This window comes from Lepidochelys kempii, chromosome 5 (assembly GCF_965140285.1).
Source record: "Lepidochelys kempii isolate rLepKem1 chromosome 5, rLepKem1.hap1, whole genome shotgun sequence".
In the NCBI taxonomy this organism is placed as follows: domain Eukaryota; kingdom Metazoa; phylum Chordata; order Testudines; family Cheloniidae; genus Lepidochelys; species Lepidochelys kempii.
The window spans coordinates 19,605,899-19,628,547 of NC_136384.1; the positions used below are offsets into that span (position 1 = coordinate 19,605,899).

The window sequence follows — 22,649 nt, forward strand, 5'->3', positions numbered from 1 at the left end:
CAAGGTTCCAGGACAAACACAGAGGGCGCTTTGAAAAACAAACATTTTTCTCATAAATGTGAAATGTTCCTTGTCTTTTAAGAATTCTGTGATGGCTCCCTCATGGCTCTGGAGTTTAGCCTATCCTCTGATGGACTTATTTCTTGGTCACCTATTCTGGCATATTCTTGATTTTCTTTAGTATTTCTTTTCTCTTTCTAGGAAATTTATGTCTGTTTCTGGCTTCTGTTCCCCATTCTCCTTTGTTAACACAAGCAAAAAAATCATTTATTTTTTAGTCATGTCAACATTGTCAGTTATTACAATTTCCAAGGTCCAACCACCTACTTTATTGAGCTGCTAGTCTTTATGCACTTCAATAATCTCTCTTTATTTATCTTAATCTCATGTATAAGCTAATCTCATGTATAAGCTTCCTTTCATTCTCCACTTTTGCTTCTCATTCATTCTTTTTAAACTCAACCTTATTCTGTAATCATTCTGGAATACCTGATGTTTTATATCTCACATATGTCTCTTTCTTACCTATGATTACTTTTTGCCCTTCCTTGTTCAACCTATATCAGCTAGTTTGTTTTTCATTGTAGTATATTTATTCCCAGACAGCATAACTGTGTGTATATATAGTCATATATTTTCAGTATTTATTTTTCATGGGCTCCATTTCCCTTCTATGTTTATTCTGTTCACTATTTTAACTGTTTCCCTCCCCCAGTAAAACAGGTTCTAATATCCACAGCTGAGTCTGAGCTACTGCTAAGAACATAACAGGTGCTCTGTTTGTCCATCTCACTCATTGTACTGTCAGCAGATAACCCAATGCCTTGTAAATTGTCACTGGATATCCTATGTATCTAAGGCACTATATAAACCAAAATCAAGTTTAACACCCCCAACAACTGCTTTATTCTAAAACTTGAATAACTTAACCAGATCATAGTTACTGGACCAAATTCTGCACAGACTTACACCCTGTGCAATCCCACTGACTTAAGTGACCCTAAAATATACTCCACCTCCACATTTCAGTCATTCTACTCAAAATAAAACTGAAGGCCAAGATCCTCAGCTATCTGAGAACACAGCAAATCTCAGGAAGGTGGATGTGAACTTGGTCTTTCTGCGCCGTTATCCAAGGATCAGTGTGTACTTTTCCAGAGTCTCTGTGCAACTTAGATCAACTTTCTGATAATGAGGAGTAGGGCTCCGGCTGAGATACCCTCCTTTTCCTTGGCCACCATCCTAAGCAGGCAAAAAAGGAGAGGCAGGAGGAGTAGTGTTCCCTCTGTGCCACAAATCCCTCTTACACTACTGAGATCTTCCTAGGATTGGCTATGCCAACTTTGTGACCAGACTCTGCTAGTGGTGCAGTGCAAAGTGGCTGCACTATATGTGAAAAAAATCTCTCTGAATAGAAATTCTATGCTTGAAAAATAAGAGTATAGCAATAGGAATATACTACCAACCACCTGACCAGGATGATGCGATGATGGCTGTGAAATGCTCCAAGGAGAAGGCAAAAAATACAATAATTATAATGGGGAATTTCAATTATACTTATATTGACTAGGGATATGTCACCTCAGGAAGGGATGCAAAGATAAAATTTTTAGACAACATAAATGACTGTTTCTTGGACCAGATTGCCCTGGAATCCACAAAGGAAGAACCAATTCTTCATTTAGAGCTAAGTGGAGCACAGGATCTTGTCCAAGAGCTGAATATAGTTGAACCATTCGGTAATAGCAACCATAATGTAATTATCTCTGCGGGAGGACAAATGCCAAAAAAAACCAACCCCACACTAGCATCTAACTTCAAAACGGGGAACTTGCACAAAAATGAGGAAGCTAGTTAAATGGAAATTAAAAGGAATGGTCACGTGCGTGAAATGCCTGCAAACTGCATGGAGACTATTTAAAAACACCATGATACAGGCTCAAACTAAATGTATTCCCCAAATAAAAAGCAAATACAAAAACACCAATAAGAGGACCTAAAAACATGCCACCAGGGCTAAACAGTAAAAGAAGCAATTAGCAGCAAAAAGGCAAAAAATGGAAGTCAAATCCTACTGAAGAAAATAGGAACATAAATTCTGGCAAGTCAAGTAAAAAAATATAATAAGGCAGGTCAAGAAAGAATTTGAAGAGCAACTAGCCAAGGACTCAAAAGTAACAGAAAGGAAAAGAAAAGGAAAAAAAAGGACATCAGAAGCAGGAAGTATGCAAAATAGTCAGTGGGGCCATTGGATGGTCGAGGTGCTAAAAGAGCACTCAGGAAAGACATGGCCATTGCGGAGAAGCTAAATGAATTCTTTGCATCGATCTTCACTGAAGAGGCTATGGGGGATATTCCCTCGCTCAAGCCATTCTCTTTAGGTGACAGATCTGAGAAACTGCACAGACTGAGGGGTCAAGAGAGGAGATTTTGGAACAAACTGATAAATTAAATAGAAATAAATTACCAGGACCAGGTGGTCTTCACCCAAGAGCTCAAAAAAACCCTCAAAGATGAAATTGCAGATATTAACTCTAATATGTAACCTATGACTTAAATCATCCTCTGTACCATATAACTGGAGGGTAGCTGATGTAATGCCTATTTTTAAAACAGGCTACAGAGATAATCCTGGTTATTTCAGGCCAGTAAACCTAACTTCAGTATCAGGTAAATTGGTTGAAACCACAGCAAAGAATAAACTTGTCAGATGCAGATATAAATCTGAAATGTCGGGGAAGAATCAACATGGCTTTTGTAAACACCAATCTTTTCTTTGAGGGTGTCAACAAGCATGTGGACAAAGGTGACTCAGTCAATGTAATGTACTTGGACTTAAAGACTCTTAAGCAAAGTAAGCAGTCATGGGATAAGAGGGAAGGACCTCTCCTGGATCAGTAGCTGGTTAAAAGAATAGGAATAAATGGTCAGTTTTCACAAGGGAGAGAGGTAAATAACAGGGTCTCCAAAGGCTTCAACATATTCAGAAATTATTTGGAAAAAGGGTGCACACTGAGGTGGTAACAGTATAGACAATACAAAATTACTCAAGATAATGTAGTCCAAAGATGACTATGAAGAGTTAGAAAGGGATCTCACTAAACTGGGTGACTGGGCATCAAAATGGTAGGTGAAATTTAAAGTCGATATGTGTAAAATAATACATATTGCAAAAATAATCCAGACTATATGTACAAAATGATGGGCTCTAAATTAGCTGTTACCACTCAAGAAAGAGATCTTGGAGTCATTGTGGATAGTTCTCTGTGCTCAATGTGCAGGGGCAGCCAAAAAGGCTAATGGAACCATTAGGAAAGGGATAGATAATAAGACAGAAAATACCATATTTCCTCTATATAAATCCATGGTACCTTAAATACTGCATGCAGTTCTGGTCACCTCATCTCAAAAAAGATATATTAGAACTGGAAAAGGTACAGAGAAGGGCATCAAAAATGATTTAGGGTATAGAACAGCTTCCATACTAGAAGAGATTAAAAAGACTGGGACCGTGTATCTTAGAAAGGAGATGACTAAGGGGATATACAATAGAAGCCTATAAAATCATGAATGTTATAGAGAAAGAGAAGCAGAAAGTGTTATTTACCCCTTCACATAACACAAGAGCTAGGAGGTCACCTGATGAAATGAATAGGCCATAGATTTAAAACAACAAAAGGAAGTATGTCTTTTCTCAACACACAGTCAACCTTTGGAACTTCTTGCCAGGGAATGTTGTGGTAGCCAAAATTATAACTGGGTTCAAAAAAGAAATAAATTCATTGAGGATAGATCCATCAATGCTATTAGTAGGACCTAACAAATTCACAGTCCATTTTGGCCAATTTGGTCATAGAACATTAAAAATCGTAAATTTGATGACTTCAGATATTTAAATCTGAAATTTCATGGTGTTGTAACGAAGGGGTCCTGACCCAAAGGGGTGGGGAGCGGAACAGCAAGGTTATCGTAAGGAGGTTGCAGTATTGCCACCTTTACTTCTGCACTGCTACTGGCCGCAGCGCTGCCTTCAGAGCTGGGCAGCTGGAAAGTGGCGGCTTCTGGCCGGGAGCCCAGCTCTGAAGGCAGAGCCATCGCCAGCAGCAGCGCAGAAGTAAGGATAGATAGTATGGTATGGTATCGCCACCCTTATTTCTGTTCTGCTGCCTTCAGATCTGGGCCTCGGTCAGCAGCCGCCAGTCTCCGGCCACCCAGCTCTGAAGGCAGCAGCGCAGAAGTAAGGGTGGCTTGGTATGGTATTGACATCCTTACTTCTGTGCTGCTGCTGGCAGGGTGCTGCCTTCCGGAGCTGGGTACTTGGTCAGAAGCTGCCGCTCTCTGGCCCCCCGGCTCTGAAGGAAGGATGGCAATTCCACAACTCTGAAACAATGACCTGGCAACCCCCCGAAGCCCTCTTTTGGGTTGGGACCCGCAGTTTGAGAAACGCTGCTCTCCCTCATGAAATCCATATAGCATAGAGTAAAATTACACAAAAGACCAGTTTTCACAGGAGACACCAGATTTCACAGTCCATGACGGGTTTTTCACAGCTGTGAATTTGGTAGAGCTCTAACTATTAGCCGAGATGGTCAGGGACACAATCTCATGCTCCAGGTGTCCTTAAACCTGCACCTGCCAAAAGCTGGCATGGAGGATGAATCACTCAAAATTACCCTATTCTGTTCATTCGTTCTGACGCATCTGGCCCTGGCCACTCTCTGACCCAGTATGGCTGTTTCTATGTGCTTACGTCCACCACACTGCAGAATCTGTGATAGAATTTGGTCTGGGAATTGACTATTAGCACAGTATCTATTTCCAGTACCCAGCACTACTTGAAACCCAGTACTCTGTTCAATCTCCTGGGATTCAGTCTGAATTCTAGCACTGGTGCTAGCATCATTGATTGGTCAGTATCTCCTGTCAAACCATCATGTGTATGAAAGCTGGCTAATGTGAAAACTGCATGGGCACTGATATCTTCTTCCTGACTTGTCATACTTGCTCCGCTAGAGGGGCTAGCTTAGCAGTACTGACATGGAGCTGGTATTGCTTTATCTCTGGCATTTGGTGGCATTTGATTCCCTCTTACGCTTTTTAAACTATTACCTTTATGTCCATGATTTCTGAAGTTTATATGAGGCCATGCAGATCTCCTTCTTTTTCTTTTACATTATCCCAAACAGACAAAGAGAACATGAAAAAGAAGACAGAGTGAGAGATTGGATGTATCACACACTTAAAAAAAAGAAAAAGAATTTAAAGTATTAAAAAACACTTGCCACTTAAATGGCAGACCTCTCGCATCCTAGACCTAATCAGAACATGGTATCTTCCAATTATTTCAGACATATACACAGTAGGCCACCTTTTAAGATCTGCTGGTTAGCTCAATTTCCTCTTAATGAGTTTTAGAGAGCAAGCATGTTTTCTCCCAAAAATATTGTTCCACCGAAGCGTTGCAATTTTGATTGTGTTCTCTTTTGAGCTACAGAAATCATTTATGGCCATAATCACATTGTAAAAGTTTGCAGAATAAAGAGATGTATAGGTGTTCTGATTTTAATTAAAATGATATATAATCCAATTTATGGAGTCTGTTGAACATATGCTCTTTTTCCCCCACAGGGTATGAGGATCAAAGCACGGACCTTGTATACCCTTGTTTGCTTGCATAGTATGAGAGCTTGATATAGATTGTAAGTTCTTTGGGGCAGGGACTGTTGTTGGGTTTTGTGTTTGTATAGCATCTAGCACAGTGGGATCATGGTCCATGACATGGCCCATGACACGGTGCTCTAATACAAATAAATTAATAAAATAAAATAATAATAATAGACCATGTGTGATGCATCTAGTGGTATGATGCAAATGAGATATTCTGTACCCTGCTATGGCCCAAAACTATTCATTTTATTATTTTTATCAGAATTGTTTTATACTTGACTTTATATTTTGTGTATCTAAGCCAATATACAAAACCAATGTAGTACTAGAAACTAAATATTGGGGACAAGAACAGCTCAATCCTGGCAGAAACTGTGAGAGGTGCCTAAAATAAAGAGAATTAAAAATATAGCAGTAACCAAATTACAAATATTTCTTGCTGTAAGACTATGGTGTGTTCCTACAGAAGCCAATGCTAAATTTCTTTCTTTGAATAAGCTCCTAATTATAGAGAAAATACTTAGAAGAAAACTGTAATAGCAAGACAAACTGCATTTAGTTTTGACCCAAAAACAGGTTGCCATCATAGCTATGCCCTTGGATAAGCTTCAGTGCAGTCTAATATTAAAATCCAGCCATCTTTGAGCCCCCAAGACTTCCTCGTACACTTAAATGATCATATTATCTCTTCTTTGAAGAGAAATATAGCATCTTATAATAAAAGAGCCTGCTCTGACTTAGCTTCTACATTCCTTGATTCAAAATATTTATTTACTATAAAGTTCAGGCTCAAGGTAAGTAAGGGCTCAAGATGGTTATTAATCATCCAGCCAACTCCACATTGTTTTACACATCCTGTCCCTTAACTAGAGAGCATAACAAAACCATTGTTTTTGCTTGTTTAACAGACCGTGAATAGAGCAGCTACATAAATGACCTAGTAATTCAGCAAATTTGTTTTGTTTCACACATTTTTCCACATGTACACTTTCCAGCTGTAACACAGGTCTATTGCATATACAAACCAGTCATCTCCTCCTGCCTCTGCCTTTCAATGTATATTTACTAATTATGTGATCAAAATACCTCTGGAAAATATTAAGATTGTAACCAATTCATAAACCAAACATTTTTAAAAGATGTGCCTGTGAATGCTTTGCCTGGTTGGCTGAGATTTTCTAGAAATTGGATTTCCCTCCACCTCCCCCCCCCCCGCCAATATTTTAAGGAAGTCACTTACAAGCTACTTTTAATGCTAGAACAGGTGTGAGCTCAAATTCCCTCTGCAACTAATGTCAGCTCAGCGAGAGAACAGCAGTAAATTCTTATTTGAAAGCTAAACTAAGTTCATCTTGATAAGGAGCAGAAGCTCATTAACCATTAAAATGCCTCATAAGTGTTATTTTAAAAGCAATTTCTTTGTCTGACTGTATTAATGTGAGTTTGAGATGCAGAAAAATGCAGCTCCTGAGAGCACATGAAAATAGAACCTCAGTAAGTACTGCACAATTGTGCATTATGGCAGTTTATGCTAGGGTTGTGTGAACCCCTATGGAGGCCTGTGGACTAAACCTTGTAATTTGGTTCAGCAGGATTGGAAAAGAATCAGCCCATAAGGTCATTTAGAGTTCAATAACTCTGAACTCCAAAAAGAACCCCCATATATCCCTAACTCCCCCATCTGGGTCACTCCACTTCCCCCCACTCCAGATTTAACAGCAAACCCTGTGATTTCCCCATGTCTTCAGGAAGGTCTCGTGGGGAGAGAGGAGATAGCTGTAAGCACGTGGGTGTAAGGGGTTTCACCAACTCGCCTACTGTAGGGATGACCTCAACCAATTTTTATACCCAAACTTTCAAAATATTGAGCCTCATACACAAGGCTCAGGTCAAGCAGGTTTGAGGGTCAATGAGAACCTTTCACATAGCTCTCCTCTATGTCATCCTATAAGGAATACAACTGTCACCAAAAATAACTAACTAAAAATACTGAACTTGTTTTAAAATAAAATAGGCTGGAATGTAAACTTCACTGAAAACTATGTAGTGCAAAATAATATTACAATTCTTTGCCTTGTATGCAGACATTCAAAGCCAAAGTCTACAGGTTCTTTTTATACATCTGACATTAGTTTTCCAAATAAATGAATGTGCATTTGTAGCTTTTTTTTTCTGCCACACTGCACAAGAGGCCTGGGTTAGATACTAAAGGCCAGTGCGTTAGTGGCAGGTGCTTGTGGGGGGAATGGCTGTGCTGCAAAATGCATTAACTCCTGAATGGGAACAGTAATATTGTAAATCTATACAATGCCTTTCATCCCAAAATGTTTCACAGAACGCATATTATATACATATATTGTACAAATGCAATGCAGCCATAGAAGGAGGCAATCGGTATGCTGGGATCTAATATCTCCAAAAAGCAGACATGGTGAATTTTTGTGGTATCTTCCAAAACACCTCCACGCCACAAACCAGGTGATACTCAATGTATCTACCTCAAAAGCACAAAAGGCTGAATCAATTATTCTGGGATCTGCACCCAAACAGTCTGAATGATTAAACCAAACCTGACACTGATAATCATCCAGAAGCACATCAATGTGTTCTGCAGAGACCTCTATGGCTAATCTAGAAGAGAAGTTGATGAAGGCAAACCCATCCAGCCCTTCTTAGATGAAGGAAAGTCATAACCTGTAACTTTGAGATAGGTATAACACTAGGAAGTGGAATCCTAGCAAATAGTACTCCCATAACAACAACAACAACAAAAAGTCCAAAGAACTGGGTGTTACAATATGTATATTTATTTAATGAATCAGCTTAAAGAACAGTATAAACCCATGCTGGACACAAGCAGCATGAAATTCTTGTTGATATTTAGCACTGACCAAGAGTTTTAGGAGATTTTGAGGCAGTTACTAAATTATATGACGCAATTCTAAAACTGATCTATACTTCTTTAGGTTGGAGACAATTCTATCATTAGTTCATAACTTTATTTACCAAAATAAATACAAAAATAATAAATTACTATGTAGCTAAATCTGGGATGCAAATCTGATGAACATCACTCCCTAAAGTAATCTTTCCATTTAAGAACAAAATGGACCAACTATACAATAAAGCTGCTTTCATAATCTGAATTGTCCCTTTGAGCATTCAGAGCATACAGCGCTCTGTGAGGTATTATTTCAAGGTAGTATGTTTATTATTAAGTCTAGCCACATTTTCCAATTTTGGGGGCACTGTCCAATGAAAGAATTTGGTTGAAATGCTTGTGTAAAATACAGCTGACAAAACTTGTAAGGGTTTGGTGATATTTGAAAGCCGTGTCGCAACTCCCCCAGTTTACCTCAATGAAAAAGTCTCCTGTTACACACAAAGGGAGCTGAAGAAATGTTTAATCCACTCAGCAGGTATATTCTTATTGCCTTCAAATACAGCAGTCAGGATGACAGTGGTATGCACCGCAAAAATCACAACATAATTCTCCAGGTGACATACAAAAATGCACAACAGGAATATATTTATATAGAGAGATGCCTGGAATCAGAAACATTTCTCTGAAGGACAAATTTGCTTTATAGGAATACTGTGCAGGGGCTTGACCTTAACACCTTTGAAATTAACAGCAAAACTCCAAGGCTTCAACAGGAATAGGGTCGGCCTCCATGCCTGACGGCCTAAAATGTGATCTCTCAATTTTGAGATACCACAGCAATCAGATCATCTTCCCACTCAGTCTGCTCCTCCATCCTGCTAAGAAATAAGCTCCACTGACATGATTCTTGATTTGTTTCAGTATCAAGTCTAGTTATAACAATGCCAATGACAGGCAGGGGCATGGCTTTGGCATAGTGTGTGTGCAACTGTAAACAAATATAGGATCCTGGGTTTGTGCATGACATACTGTCCTAGTGTTGTAGCTAGTGATGAGTCCCTAACAAAATCCCAGATACGGATATCTCTTATGTATTGGACTGGGACAGGGGTGGTTTCCAAATTTATATCTAGACCTCTATCTCTTTATCGGATCAAATATCCCTTTTCTGGGCCACACCAAACCCCAGCATCCAAACACCAATGTACTTTGATGTGGAAAGAGAGTCATTATCCATATTTGGATTTGAATCTGGCATTCCAGGCCCATCTTTCAGGGTGGTGGAAATGGTGATTGATTTTTGAGACTGAGAAAGACAGTTAAAAATAAATATGTTATTTTTAAGGGAAGTAACATTTTGTGCCTCTCAGCCTTGGCAGTGTCTTCAAGCTCTAGACATACAACTTGCTATTTTAGAAGGTCTTGACTGCTGTAAGAGACCAACCATTGTGGTCCTGAGAATGGTCCCTCCATCTGTTTTCCCTACCCCTCGTTATGTTGTCTGTGACACACAATTATAATTAACATTTAAAAGGGCTATATTATTGACATTTAATTGTATTACAGTTGTATCCTGAGGCCTCAATCACAAAATGGGCCCCATTGTGCTGGATGCTTTACAAATGTAAAACAAAAGTCAGCCCCTGACCTAAAGAAATCAGAACCAAGTGAGGACTATATGAAACTGGTGGATATAGAACAAAACAGTGGTGGAGAAAAACAAGGATGACTAATAGGAACAGCTCTTATCTGAGTCAATGGGGGCTATACTTTAGCATCAATGAAAAACATACAATCACCCTTCGCCTTCTGCCATGACTAATCTAAGGGTATGATTGTGCATGACTGCAGGTTCAGCTGACATACCCAAGGTAGATTAAAGATAGCTATTTCAGGTATTGGGACCGTGAAGCCGTGACCACATGAGCTGCAGTGCAGATTAGCCCAACGTGTAATTACCCAGGATTTGTGGCAGTTTTGTACAGCTAGCGCTGCTGCAGATTCACTGTTCTCGGACTGGAGGCTGGAGCAAGCTACATTAAAGCCAGTGACTGCTGTCTAGAACCAGTGTTCCCTCTAATTTTTCCCAAGCATGTGCGGAATGAATTTTGTTAGGTGCACCACTATGGCGGTGACGTGTGACACATCACCTCCATATTGGTGCACCTAACAAAATTTATGTGGCAGGGGTGGGGCTGAAGGGTTCGGAGTGTTGGAGGGGGCTCAGGGCTGGGGCTGAGGGTTGGGCTGGGGGGGTGAGGGATCCGGCTGCGGGTGTGGGCTCTGGGGTGGAGCTGGGGATTTGGGGTGCAGGAGAGAGTTCCGGGGCGGGGGGGGGTGGGCTCTGGGGTGGGGCCAGGGATGAGGGGTTTGGAGTACAGGCTGCCCCGGGGCTACGGCGGGGAGAGAGATGACTCCCCCCAGCTCTCTCTCCCCACAGCAGCACCTGGGCTGTGGGGGAGGGGCACCTGTCCCCGCTGTGGCAGGTCCAGGGCTGGGGGAGAGGCATCTCTCCCCGTCGCAGCCCTGAGCGCCTGCACAGCGCTTAATAGGCTGCCGCACAGCTTAGAGGGAACTTAGGTCTCGACATACCCTAATAGGGGGCCAATCATTACCTTTTTCCTTGCCAAGAGACTTTCTATGTCCCAAATTTTACATAGAAACCTCTAAAGTGGCCACCTCCATCCTCATAACACAAAAGAGATGGGGTTCCGTTTCAATCTTGCTGAGGTTTTCTATGAATTTTTTCAGTTCTGACTTGCACAGCATTCTGTGAACCTTCCCATTCATCTTCACCAGCTGTACACTTGTAAATATTCTGTGGTCATTAGAATACAAAGAATCATGTGTGTCAGCTACGAGTTGCAAACTCATGAAGCTTTGCCCAACACCACCACTCTCCTGGCCACAGCATAATGCAACAGGAGAACTCAGACACCAATTAAACACGTTTCTCCTTGTAAAACTGGGAGATCCATATGTCAGGCCAACTATCTGTTGATAACAGTACTAAGAAAGGTCCATTTAATGGGGGCATTACAGAAGGCATGTATACTTGTATGCTTCTCTACAGGAATAATGCAATAACAACACAAGCATCCAAATGATATGACAAAATATTTTTGGATATAATACATACATCATGCCAAATATAGGATAAAAATAAGACAATATTCAAAGAAATTTCAGAAAGAAATAAATGAGCTAAGATCTAGTAACTAGGCCAATACCGACAAGAATCAGATGGACAGACTAAATAATAGTAACAACAAAAATACCTAGCTCTTATATAGTACTTTTATACTGCTTTATATCAGTAGATCTCAAAGCACTTTACAAAGGAGGTCAGTGTTGTGACACTGCACCCCATATTCTTCCCAGTGATATTATTATATGATTATGGCATAATTATGATGTATTTTGTACAAAATGGATCATGTGAGGTGTCACTGGAAAAGTTATGATTTTCTGAATGTGATTATCCTATTAGTATACATGGATAATTTTTTAATCTAAAGTAAGGAATATTGACTACGTATCTGTATTTCAATCATGTGGACTCTGGGTGACTACCCTCTCTAATACAACAACGAAGAAACCAGACAGTGCTGATGGTCCATCAACAAAGACAATGGACTCTGGAAGAACTTAACATTCCTGTGAGCATTCCAAATACCCTGTAAGTAATGGCTGCTATGACTCAGAAAGGTATGCAAGGGCTTGTAACCAGGCCACATAACTCTGGACTCCATTTTGGGGTGTCTCTGTTTTTCTACACACTGGTCTGGGAACTGGTTTTGGAACAAAGGGTTCCCGCTAAATGCTATATAACGCAGCAAGTGACATCATCAGTTCTCCTTCACTCCCCCACAAGAGGATTCCTGAAAATACCTGAGGAACAAAGACTGAACTGTGGGAAGTGCTGGACCCAGGCTAAAGGGATTTATAGCTTGTGTATGAAAAACCAGGGGATTCCAAGCTGCAAAGTAATGTAGCTTGTGCCTTAAGAGTCTGCAGCCTGCCTGTATCATCAGTTAGGGTGAGAGATTGTTCATTCAAATCCTATCTTTCTAGTATATTAGACTTAGTTTGCGTTTTTGTTTATTTACTACATAATCTGCTTTGATCTGTTTGCTATCACTTATAATCACTTCAAATATATCCTTTGTAGTTAATAAATTTATTTTATGTTTTAATCTAAACCAATAAGCTTGGAGTGAAGTGTTTGGGAGGGGTGAACTCTATGCATTTACACTGTACAGTTCCCTGTGTAGCACAAGATAGTATAATTTTGGGGTTATACTCCAGTGTGGGGGTCCTAGGCTGGGAAACTGGTGGTTATTCTGGCTATAACCTCTCTATTGTTGGTTCACGCAGTGGCTGGTCAGAGAGCCTGCATGTAATGCAGCTGGGTGTGTCCTTACCTGTGTGAATGCTGGAGGAACTGTAGGAGCGGTAGCCGGTCTGCAGCTTGTCACAGCAGCACAGTGTGAGGGGGAGCCCAGGCTGGTGGGTCAGAGGGTTCAGTGATACCCCAGTTCCAGGTGGCACCCCAGGGGAAACCCGTCACAAGTGTCATTAGGGATAAGGAGACGTATTTTTGTTTGATTTCTTTCCTTGTGCTCTCTGCTTGGATCAGAGAGCACAACAGAAATACGTTCTTTCTTTTTCTTATTCTCTCTAAAAATAATACAGATGAAAGTAGAACCACCACCTGATCACATAGAATAGTCTCAAGCAATCACGATGAAAAGAGAAATACCATGTTACTACCACTTTTGGCCTGTCCCAAAAAGGCCATTCTCAGTTTTGATATATACCATACAGAGTGCCCTGGAAAAAAGCTTGTAAGTACGGTGAAACACAAGGGAAAAGAATCAAAAATTGCTTCAGGCTCCAAACATTTTTCTTGGGAACCACTCACTGCTGGTTCATGGGCACAGTTCAAGCTCAATCCCAGGCTGAATTAAAGGGTTTCTGCAATGGGAATCAAACATATCTTATTCAGTATTTCTTTTTAGCCTCCTCAATCAGTGTGCAGTTGAGGGCTTATTGTCAGCTGTCAACAGCAGAGGACCACTCAAACCATTCACATAGAAATGTTATTAGCTTTTCCTCTGGAATGTTTCTATGATACTGTCACCACAGTATCTGAGTGCTCCACAAACACTAATGAGTTTATCTTCACAAACACCCCCACAAGATTAGGTGTCATTATTATTCCCAATTTACAGTTGGGAAACTGAGGCACACAGAGATTAATGAGAAAAACTGTCAAAAGTGTCCACTGATTTTGAGTGCCCAACTTGAGACTCCTAGGGCTGATTTTTCAGAGTACTTAGTTGTTGTTTTTTAGCACTTACGATGTTCAAAGCACAGTTTCAACTAACTTCAGCTACAATTCTGAGTACTTAGTGTTTCTGCAGATCTGGCCCTAGATCTCTCACGTTGAGCACCCAGAATATGAGGAACACGCAATTAGTAGCCACGTGTGAAAAATTTGGCTTAAGTGACTTGCCCAGCATCACACAGGAACTCCGGCACAGACAAGGATAGACTCCAGTTCCCCAGGATGGCTTCAACTTCCTTAACCATAAGACGATCTATTCTCTTTATTCAGTCCCCCGCCAACACTCTACACCTTCCAACTTCTGCAACAAATAAGGCAGGTGTCCTACATACAGTAGCCTTCTTCACTACATAATCCTGATTCATTCCCTGAGCACCATCCATCCTATGCACTGAATGTGGCAGGAAGCCAATGGAAAAAATAGGATGTGATGATGTCATTAAAGACTGTATCATAATGCATATGCACAAAGGGGCTGAATTCAGGTTGCACAGGCAACCTTAATTATGGCATTTCCTAACTTTGAATCTTTGATTTAACAACCTTAATGTTCTTTAATCTTTTTTTTTTTTTTTAGTGATTTCCTAATTTAAAAAACAAAACAGAAAAACAGGAATTCTATCCTTTGGAACCATACTGACACGCAACTTGGGTCATCAGGAGGTTTCAGACCTTTATAGAAACAGCACAGACCTCAATCACTGTAGGTAATGGAATAACTGACAGCAGGAGTAGACTGTTATCCTCCCTGTGGATGAAACACTAGAAAGGGAAAAGACATTTTGCTGGAGGGGAGGAGTTACAGCTATTTCTTGACAGCAGAGGAATGTAAAGACTCAGTATTCCTGAGTTCAATTCCAGGCTCTATAAAGAGAATGTGATTTAGTGGTTATAGGCATCTTCCCCCCACAGTGTGTCCCTGCCTATCCAGCACTCCTGCGCCACCCCACCCCCCTCCGCTCCCCTCCACATTCTGGCTCCCACAACCCCTTCTTCCTCTGTTCTCATATTTTCCCCCTGTAGTGGACCCCATGCCTCACCTCTCTGCATTCAAATCATTCTCGTTACCAACAGTGGGAGGACTGACAGCACAGGAGAGATACTCTGCCTTTCCTAAGTTACAGTACCTTGCACAGCAGTGGCCCCAAAGCAGCAGAGAGAAGTAATATCCTGCAAAGCCTACTCAGGCCCAACAGCCCTGTGCTGGAGCATGCTCAGTGCAGAAGGAAGCTTTGGAGAATTTAGCGGCCAAGCTAACAAGTCTCTACTGAGCATATGCAAACTGAATTTTTTCAAAGGCTCATAAATTAGTCAATATAGGTGAATATTCACAGGGTTGGAAAAAATACACATCCCTGATGCCAAGCCAACTTCCCTGAAAAATTTAATGTCCCTGCAACAAAGCAGGGAGATGCTTGAGCTTCTCAATGAAACAGCTCTATGAATTTTTTTTTAAATATGGGCAAAAGATCATATTTTTCCCTAAACTCATTCTAAGAAATCGGGGGAACCATTTTTTCTGAAATTTTTTTTAAAAAAAAAGCTTATGTCAGATAGTCGATATGGAAAATTTTAGCCCAAATAGTTATAAATTGGGAAAGTTATAAGAAATTGAAAACAAGGCCTTATAATTGAAAATGTTGAGCAACCTTAATATAGGCAGTGCTACCAACTCTGCCAATAATCATAGTAACTGAATAAGAAAATTATATCCAAATAAGGACAGTTCTTCCAGAGATGAGTGCTGTCATAGCACAGTATATATTAATAAAACTTTACACTTACTTGGAATACCCAAGGAACTCAAATATTTTTCATATAATAATTTGTTAAGCCTCACAACTCCAATCCATTTTACAGATGGATAAACCTAAGCTAAGTTGAAGGAAAAAAAGAGGGTAAGCAACCTGCCAAAGGTTACACAGCAAGTTAGTAGGAGAGGAAGTAGAACCCAGGAGTCCTACCTAACACCAAGTGTTATACAATACAAAACACTGTCTTTATATGCCAGTTTTAATTAACAACATACAGTACTATATAATCTCACATAGCAAGATGCACCCAATATATAGCTTAGCATCATTTGCAAGTTTCCATCCATTTTACCTGGGGAATGTGCCATCTCCTCAGAAATAAGAGAAAACCAGGCAAAAACTTGACAGGATAATAAAGAATATTTACAAGATGGAAGAGAGGGGACAGCAAACAAATGCAAAATGTCCAATCTGGAGATGCAACTACCTGTCTCTACTAAATTTCAAGGGCCAGCCCTCTGAAAGGCATGCTGAGAAAAAGTTCTTACAAGAAGACAACCACGCACTGGGAAGAATCAACACTGACTAGGTAAAAAGAAAAGGAGTACTTGTGGCGCCTTAGAGACTAACCAATTTATTTGAGCATAAGCTTTCGTGAGCTACAGCTCACTTCATCGGATGTAGCTCACGAAAGCTTATGCTCAAATAAATTGGTTAGTCTCTAAGGTGCCACAAGTACTCCTTTTCTTTTTGTGAATACAGACTAACACGGCTGTTACTCTGAAAACTGACTAGGTAGTTATGATGGAAGATACTTCTGGGGAAGGAGCTGCTCCAGTATAGTGCATCTGACCAGTACATCACATCTGTTTTCATTTTCTAGTTAGGAATAGAAAGAGAGCACAAAGATCCATAATCTTGTAATGATTTTGTCTTCACATACATAGATTATTAGTAAAGTCAAAACTCCCCTGAGCCAATCTCCTGATGCACATCAGCTACATAGCCAGCAGGACAGAAAGGAGCCAGCATTACACCTGATAGCCCGCCAGATCATGTACCCATTTTACAGCTAAGTGAAGTAGAAGTGGCCTGTCCACATGAATCAAACAAGCACCAAACCCACAAGTGTTAGGCTTGTAGTCAAGTAGCTTCATCACTCAGCCACCTCACCTCTTTATCCCACAGCCATAAAAATTAAGGTATGTATGTACACTGAATTTGAGTTCTTCTAAACGTTCTCAAAGCATACATCAAAGATGGACAAAGTTCTGCAGCATTTGTCTTATGCCAATGAATAGAACAGATTGTTCAACAATATACATAAAATCAATACTCCCAATGCTAGAATTATTTGATGGGGAAAAAAGACCAGGAGAACTGCACAACCTGTTTTTGTGTATTTTTTAAAATAAAGAAATAAAGCAAGCTTGCCTCTGATCTTATCAGTGGCCATTAAACCAGCCTTTTAGTAATCCACAGGTCTGGGTATCATTGGAATGGGTAACATCTCCATTTAGGTTTTTTTCCTTCTTTGCACACTCAAATGTGACTGTTTGTCAAGTGGACTGTGTTACTCTCCTTTTAGTGGACTGCTGCTGGGATCTCAAAGCATTCACAACATTTCACCTTTTACCACGTACTGGGTTGCACTCAGGATGGTTAGAAATACTTTGAAGCAACACAAAGCTAAGTATTCCTGCAAGGCAAATTGAGCAGAGAAACTGAATTATAATGAACCAGCAGCTGTCACAATATGACCACAGTAACCAAATCAAAATATCAACCAGTAACCCAGATGCGATTCAAAGGTCACCAAATAAGCCAGGAGCTTTCTTCAACATTGCCTGAAACCTCAACCTAATCCCTGCAGTGAAATGTTCCATTAAGCTACAGGGGGTTTAGAAACAAGTTACTGTATACTGGTAAATGATTTAATGTACTAGCAAGATATCATAGGTAGGATCAGTTCACAAACAACGCACCTGAAAATCAAGCATCCAGTATGGAATGATATACAACTAAAACAATGTATTCCATGCCCTGTAGTATTACCAGTTCTTGTATGTATTCTTACTGGCAATGTTCATTGGACTCTGGAGACACAGAATGATAATTGTTTCAACACATGGAAGCAACACTTTAGGAGAAGAAACTCATTTTCTGCCATAATATAGTGTTGTTAATTCCCTACAGCCAATTATTAAATGGCTTGAAGCAAAGACTAATTTAAATACTCCCTGCAAGAATTTGGACACTTAAAAAAATAAAACACATTTCAGTTAAAATACATACCTGAAAACAAAAGCTTACAATATAGGCCTACAGCCACCACAACATTTCTACAAATATTCATGGCTCATCGTATGCTGTCAATACATTGATACCCAAAATCTTTTCTTCCTGGAAAAGTATTCTTTCTTCAAAGTTAAGATTACATGCTAGATCACACATAATAGGAGCTCGATTAAGCCAATAAGGTACAACCCATGAAAATGGAGGAATGTAGAGGCTTTGACCCAGGGGTAGCTCCCAGAGACACTATGCCTGAGACAGGCACCATGCTTTCGAAGGATGGCCTATTAGACCAAAGTAGTTCCCAGGTACATCGTTTATAGAATGCAATTTTGCTGGCTGGAGTAAGGGTGGGAGGGAACACCTCAGCTCAAGACTAACACTGATGTCAGCACTAGCTTCCAGCAGTCCTTGTGTTTTCTGTGCACAGTGGCTGAGAATTGCATCTGGCCCCTGTTGTGAGGGGGAAGTAGAAAGCAAGGTTCCTTTCATTCTCTCTCTGTGCTTTTGCCAACAGCAGAGCACCATACATAAACTTGACCCTGACTGTGCAGCAAAAAAATCAACAATGTCTTGTTTGCTAGTACAAGAGGGACATACAAACCCACATCAGTTTACAGGTTAAGTTAATAGCACAGATAAATTGCTTTGAGGCCTCTGATGAATTTCTCATATATTTTCATATTGAGGGAATAAGAAGGTGATGTGGTTTAAGATCCTAACCTTTCACTCTTGTAGGCCTAAGTCCAAAACTGGTTGAAAGAATTGGACTCAGGGTTGGACTCCTTGGAGGCCATTTGATTTGCTTACACCATAAAAACAGCAAATTATTCAAAACAAATGTGCTCAAGAGATGATCTTAAATACAACGGGTGTTGCAGGCCTGGATCAAGGTGAATTGGCAGTATACACACTGAATCTTGTTTTTTTCCCATGCTCTGTATGCTTATGTCTGTCTACACAGTGCTATTTACCTCCAAGAATGCCAATAAAGAAACAATAATAAAACCTCAGAATTTAAAAGACAATGAGGTAAAATATTTAGGTTTATAGCTCACAACATTCAAAAAACCAAATATTTTAAAATATAAAAGAAAATTCAAAGGAACTGAAGTTTGTAACTCTTTTCTATAAAATGAATATTGCTCATCATATACCTTGCTGCCATCCAACTCGGTTACTGAATTATGGGCACAATCATAAAACATATATATTAACATTTATTGTTAAGAATAATAACAATGTAATGACATAGAAAGAAACATCTTAGAAGTTAAAAAATGCTGTTCTTTTAATCAGATAAAAGCTATGGATTATGAAACTACTAAGGGCTAGATTCTGTTTTCATGCCACCATAAATAAAGTGTAACTCCACTGAAGTCAATGCAGCTACACTAGTATAAAATAGGCTCAAGTTGGATGATAATCAGGCTCTATATCTGTATCAATTGCCAGCAAAAAGAAGAGCATGTGAACAAAATTACACGTCTCTCTCTGCAGGTGCAAACTGCTCCACAGTAGATCTTCGGGGACCTTTTCTTTGGATAATTTGATGATCTGACAGGAAGAGGGAAACTGATAAAACATGTACTGGGAGCCACATCCCATATTAGTTCAGGATGGACTCAATTAAAGTAAATATGGTGCACTGTTTGTAATTGCAACAATTAGAATTCATCATAAAATCACAAATACAATGTAATCAGCACAAATTAATAGCAGTTTCGGTTGTGGAAACGTTTGGGAAATAAACAGCATTACTGATTATTTTATTGAATTATTATCATCACCATCATCATTAATGATTAGTTAAGTGTGCAAAACCATACAAGACACAGAAGAAAATAAGGTCCTTGTTGCCCAGGAGTACTAAAGAATTTAACATCCCTCAAAGAATTCTCTCTCTGTATTTAAAATGATCTTTCTAATCACCAACTTTTGAAACAGTTAGTAAACTGCTCTCTGACTTTTTGCTCAGCAGAACATTGCCTTGGCCTCAACTTTGAGTCAGTTTTGTCAATGTCAGGTAAACCGTCTCGCCAAAAACAGAATCCTCTTCTGTTCAAAATCTGCTTGAGGTGGAAAATGTAACACTCTGAAAACAATAACAACCCGTGTTTCAGACCAGACAGCTTATCTGACAGAACAGTGCTTTCTTTAGAAACAGTGGGAGATTCACAGACTTAGTAGCATTCTCTAGCATAGTACAGCAGACGGCCTTGGCTTCCACATTTAGGACTTGATTCTAACTAGCGCAACCAAGGCGGGAGTGCACGGGGACTGCAGCAAAAGTTCCAGGAGGAGCTGACTCCTGGCATCTTGCTAGGGAGTGTACATTGCAACAGCTCTCATTCACCCTCATAAAAGCTCTGCTGGCCAATGCCCCAGAAGGTGGGGTACCAGTGCCACCACCCACTATTCCCCTCTCCCATTTTGGGTAGTCAGCTTCAGAGGGTGCTAGGAGGGAAAACTGCCTCCACTTCCTAATGAGACTGTCTGGCCTCTGCATAGGTGAAACAAGAGACACAGGGAGGCTCCTTGCAACATTATCCCTACCTCTGCCCCTTGCACACCTGAGCAGGTTGGGCACAATCTAGGCTTTAAGAAATTAGTGGAAGTGGGGGAATAGAAGTGTGGTTTCCATGCGATTTGCTGCCTAAACTAGCGCAAATTAAAAGGAATCTGCTCTCATTACCAGAGAATGATTTTAAATTAGGGTTACAAAATGCTTTAGATTGAGGGAGCAAGCTGATTGGCTTCAACAGTAGGCGTGCATTATTACACAATAACACACTTGTCAGAAGCTGTTAGCCTCTCTCTCTCTCTCACACATGCACACTAATCTGCACATGGAGGAACATCAGTATTCTTATTTCCAAATGATTTTATTTTTTCAATAAATGCACATACACTGAAACTTAAGGACACTGCAGGAACATTCCACGTCCAGACCTTTCAGCATGATGACCATTACAAACCAAGTGCTGCTGAGAGACATCTTGAATTTGACAATGTTGATATTTTCAGAAAAATTGATTATTCTCTCAGCTGCGGCTGTGAAACTCACATTGACTTTGACAATCAGGCTTCAGCAGAAAAATCACATTTAAGAAAAATGTGTTTATTTTTAAAAAAAAAATCAATCTGTTATTTTATTCCTAAAAATGTGCTTGCAAAACTATTTTATTGTCATGAATACTTTTTTGAAATAAGGGAAAACAGCATTTTCCCCAAATGGGGGGGAAACAATTGCAGACTAATGCTATTTATTTATTGGGTAAGGCAGGAGCAGAGGTTAAGAGAGACAGACTTAAATTGCAAAATCCGCATTAAAGGGTTAAACGTGAAAGCATCACTCAGCCCAGTGGGTTCACAGAAGTGTGTGACTATTTGTAACGTATTTGCACTACCTAAACCCAATGGCGTGAGTTAAGAATGGAGTGTCGGAATTTCCTTGCTTTTGTTGGCTTAAGTCAGACCCTTGAAACTGTTGTAACCATGTTTTGTGGGGGAATACGTACAAATGATTACAAGCTTCAACATTATCCCAAATGTTAAACAACTCACAAGTATTTCCTAATATTAAAAGACAAGGCATATTTTAGGAGAACACATTACATTCACAAAATGATATATCACAGTTACAGCTCTATGTTTTCTTTGGCTTACATTCAATCACGGCATTTCAGTTAGTTCACTGATAACTGCAGTAGAAGGGTGAGATCTTGGCCAAGCACAAGGATTACTAATATTTTTACATCATATATTTACTTTAACCAAACTCATTTATCAACCATGATTTAAAGACAGTAGCTATCATTCACTTGCAGATAATTATAGCCTTTCTTTATACTGCTATGGTTATAGCTGCTACACTAAATCCTTGCAAGCTTCATTAAAATTAATGGAGGGACATCCAAGCTTTCCTTAACTGTGAGGGCTGACTTGCCAAATGTCACAAGCTGAATTTGGCTTGTCCTGAGCGGAGCATGTTGCAGGGAGCCTCATCTTTAATCCAGTAGTTTGCAGTCCAGAGAGACTGCAAGTCCCAACATGCAATGATCCATCACAATCCAGAGAAAACAATGGTTTATGATCTCAATCTCTTGTTATTTAACTGTTCCCTCTAAAGAACATTTATTTGTAATATTTTCAGCAACATTTTTTGTACTTTAAAAAGTTCTGTTTAATTCTCTGCCAAGTGGTCACACCTTTAAAGAAAACACTTAAGCCTCAGGAAAAATACATTCACTGCTCTAGGTAAAAATGGCAGTCTGCTTTAAATGCCATATACTTCTTATATGAAGAAAATAGAGGCTATTCAGTAAACAGCACTGTGTACATTTTTCAAAATATGAGGTTGCTTAAGAGGCAAAATTCAATATTTCCTCCCAAAGTCTATGTACAACAAAACCCAAAATGCTTGGGAGACGAACGCAAGCCCTCAGATTAAACTATGATGCACTCACTCACTTCCACTTTTAAAAATTAAGCCTTTGAAAAACAAAACCACATTAAGAAATTGGATTTCTTCTTACTTTGTATTCTGGAATTGACAAAAGGAGGAGAGAGATTGTCATGTGACCCAAGGTCCCTGCTTGCCATGTGATCATAGTGAGTCCCATCTCCATAGTTCTGTTAATAAATTGGGAAGGGGAAAAGAGTTTTACAATTTTAACACAAACACTTTCTGTAAGAA

At 39.8% G+C, this 22,649-nt stretch overlaps 1 protein-coding gene across 14 annotated transcripts in view; it reads right to left on the reverse strand.

The window, feature by feature from the left end:
• TCF4 (transcription factor 4) overlaps positions 1-22,649 on the reverse strand; it is a 315,105-nt gene that overhangs the window by 185,634 nt on the left and 106,822 nt on the right. For 13 of the 14 annotated variants that reach the window (XM_073343585.2, XM_073343588.2, XM_073343590.2 and 10 more), the window contains one exon: positions 22,489-22,585. The exons of the other annotated variant lie outside the window; for it this stretch is intronic. In XM_073343585.2, the coding sequence (XP_073199686.1) occupies positions 22,489-22,585 (97 nt within the window). The remainder of the gene's footprint in view (positions 1-22,488; positions 22,586-22,649) is intronic. 14 annotated transcript variants of the gene reach the window in all.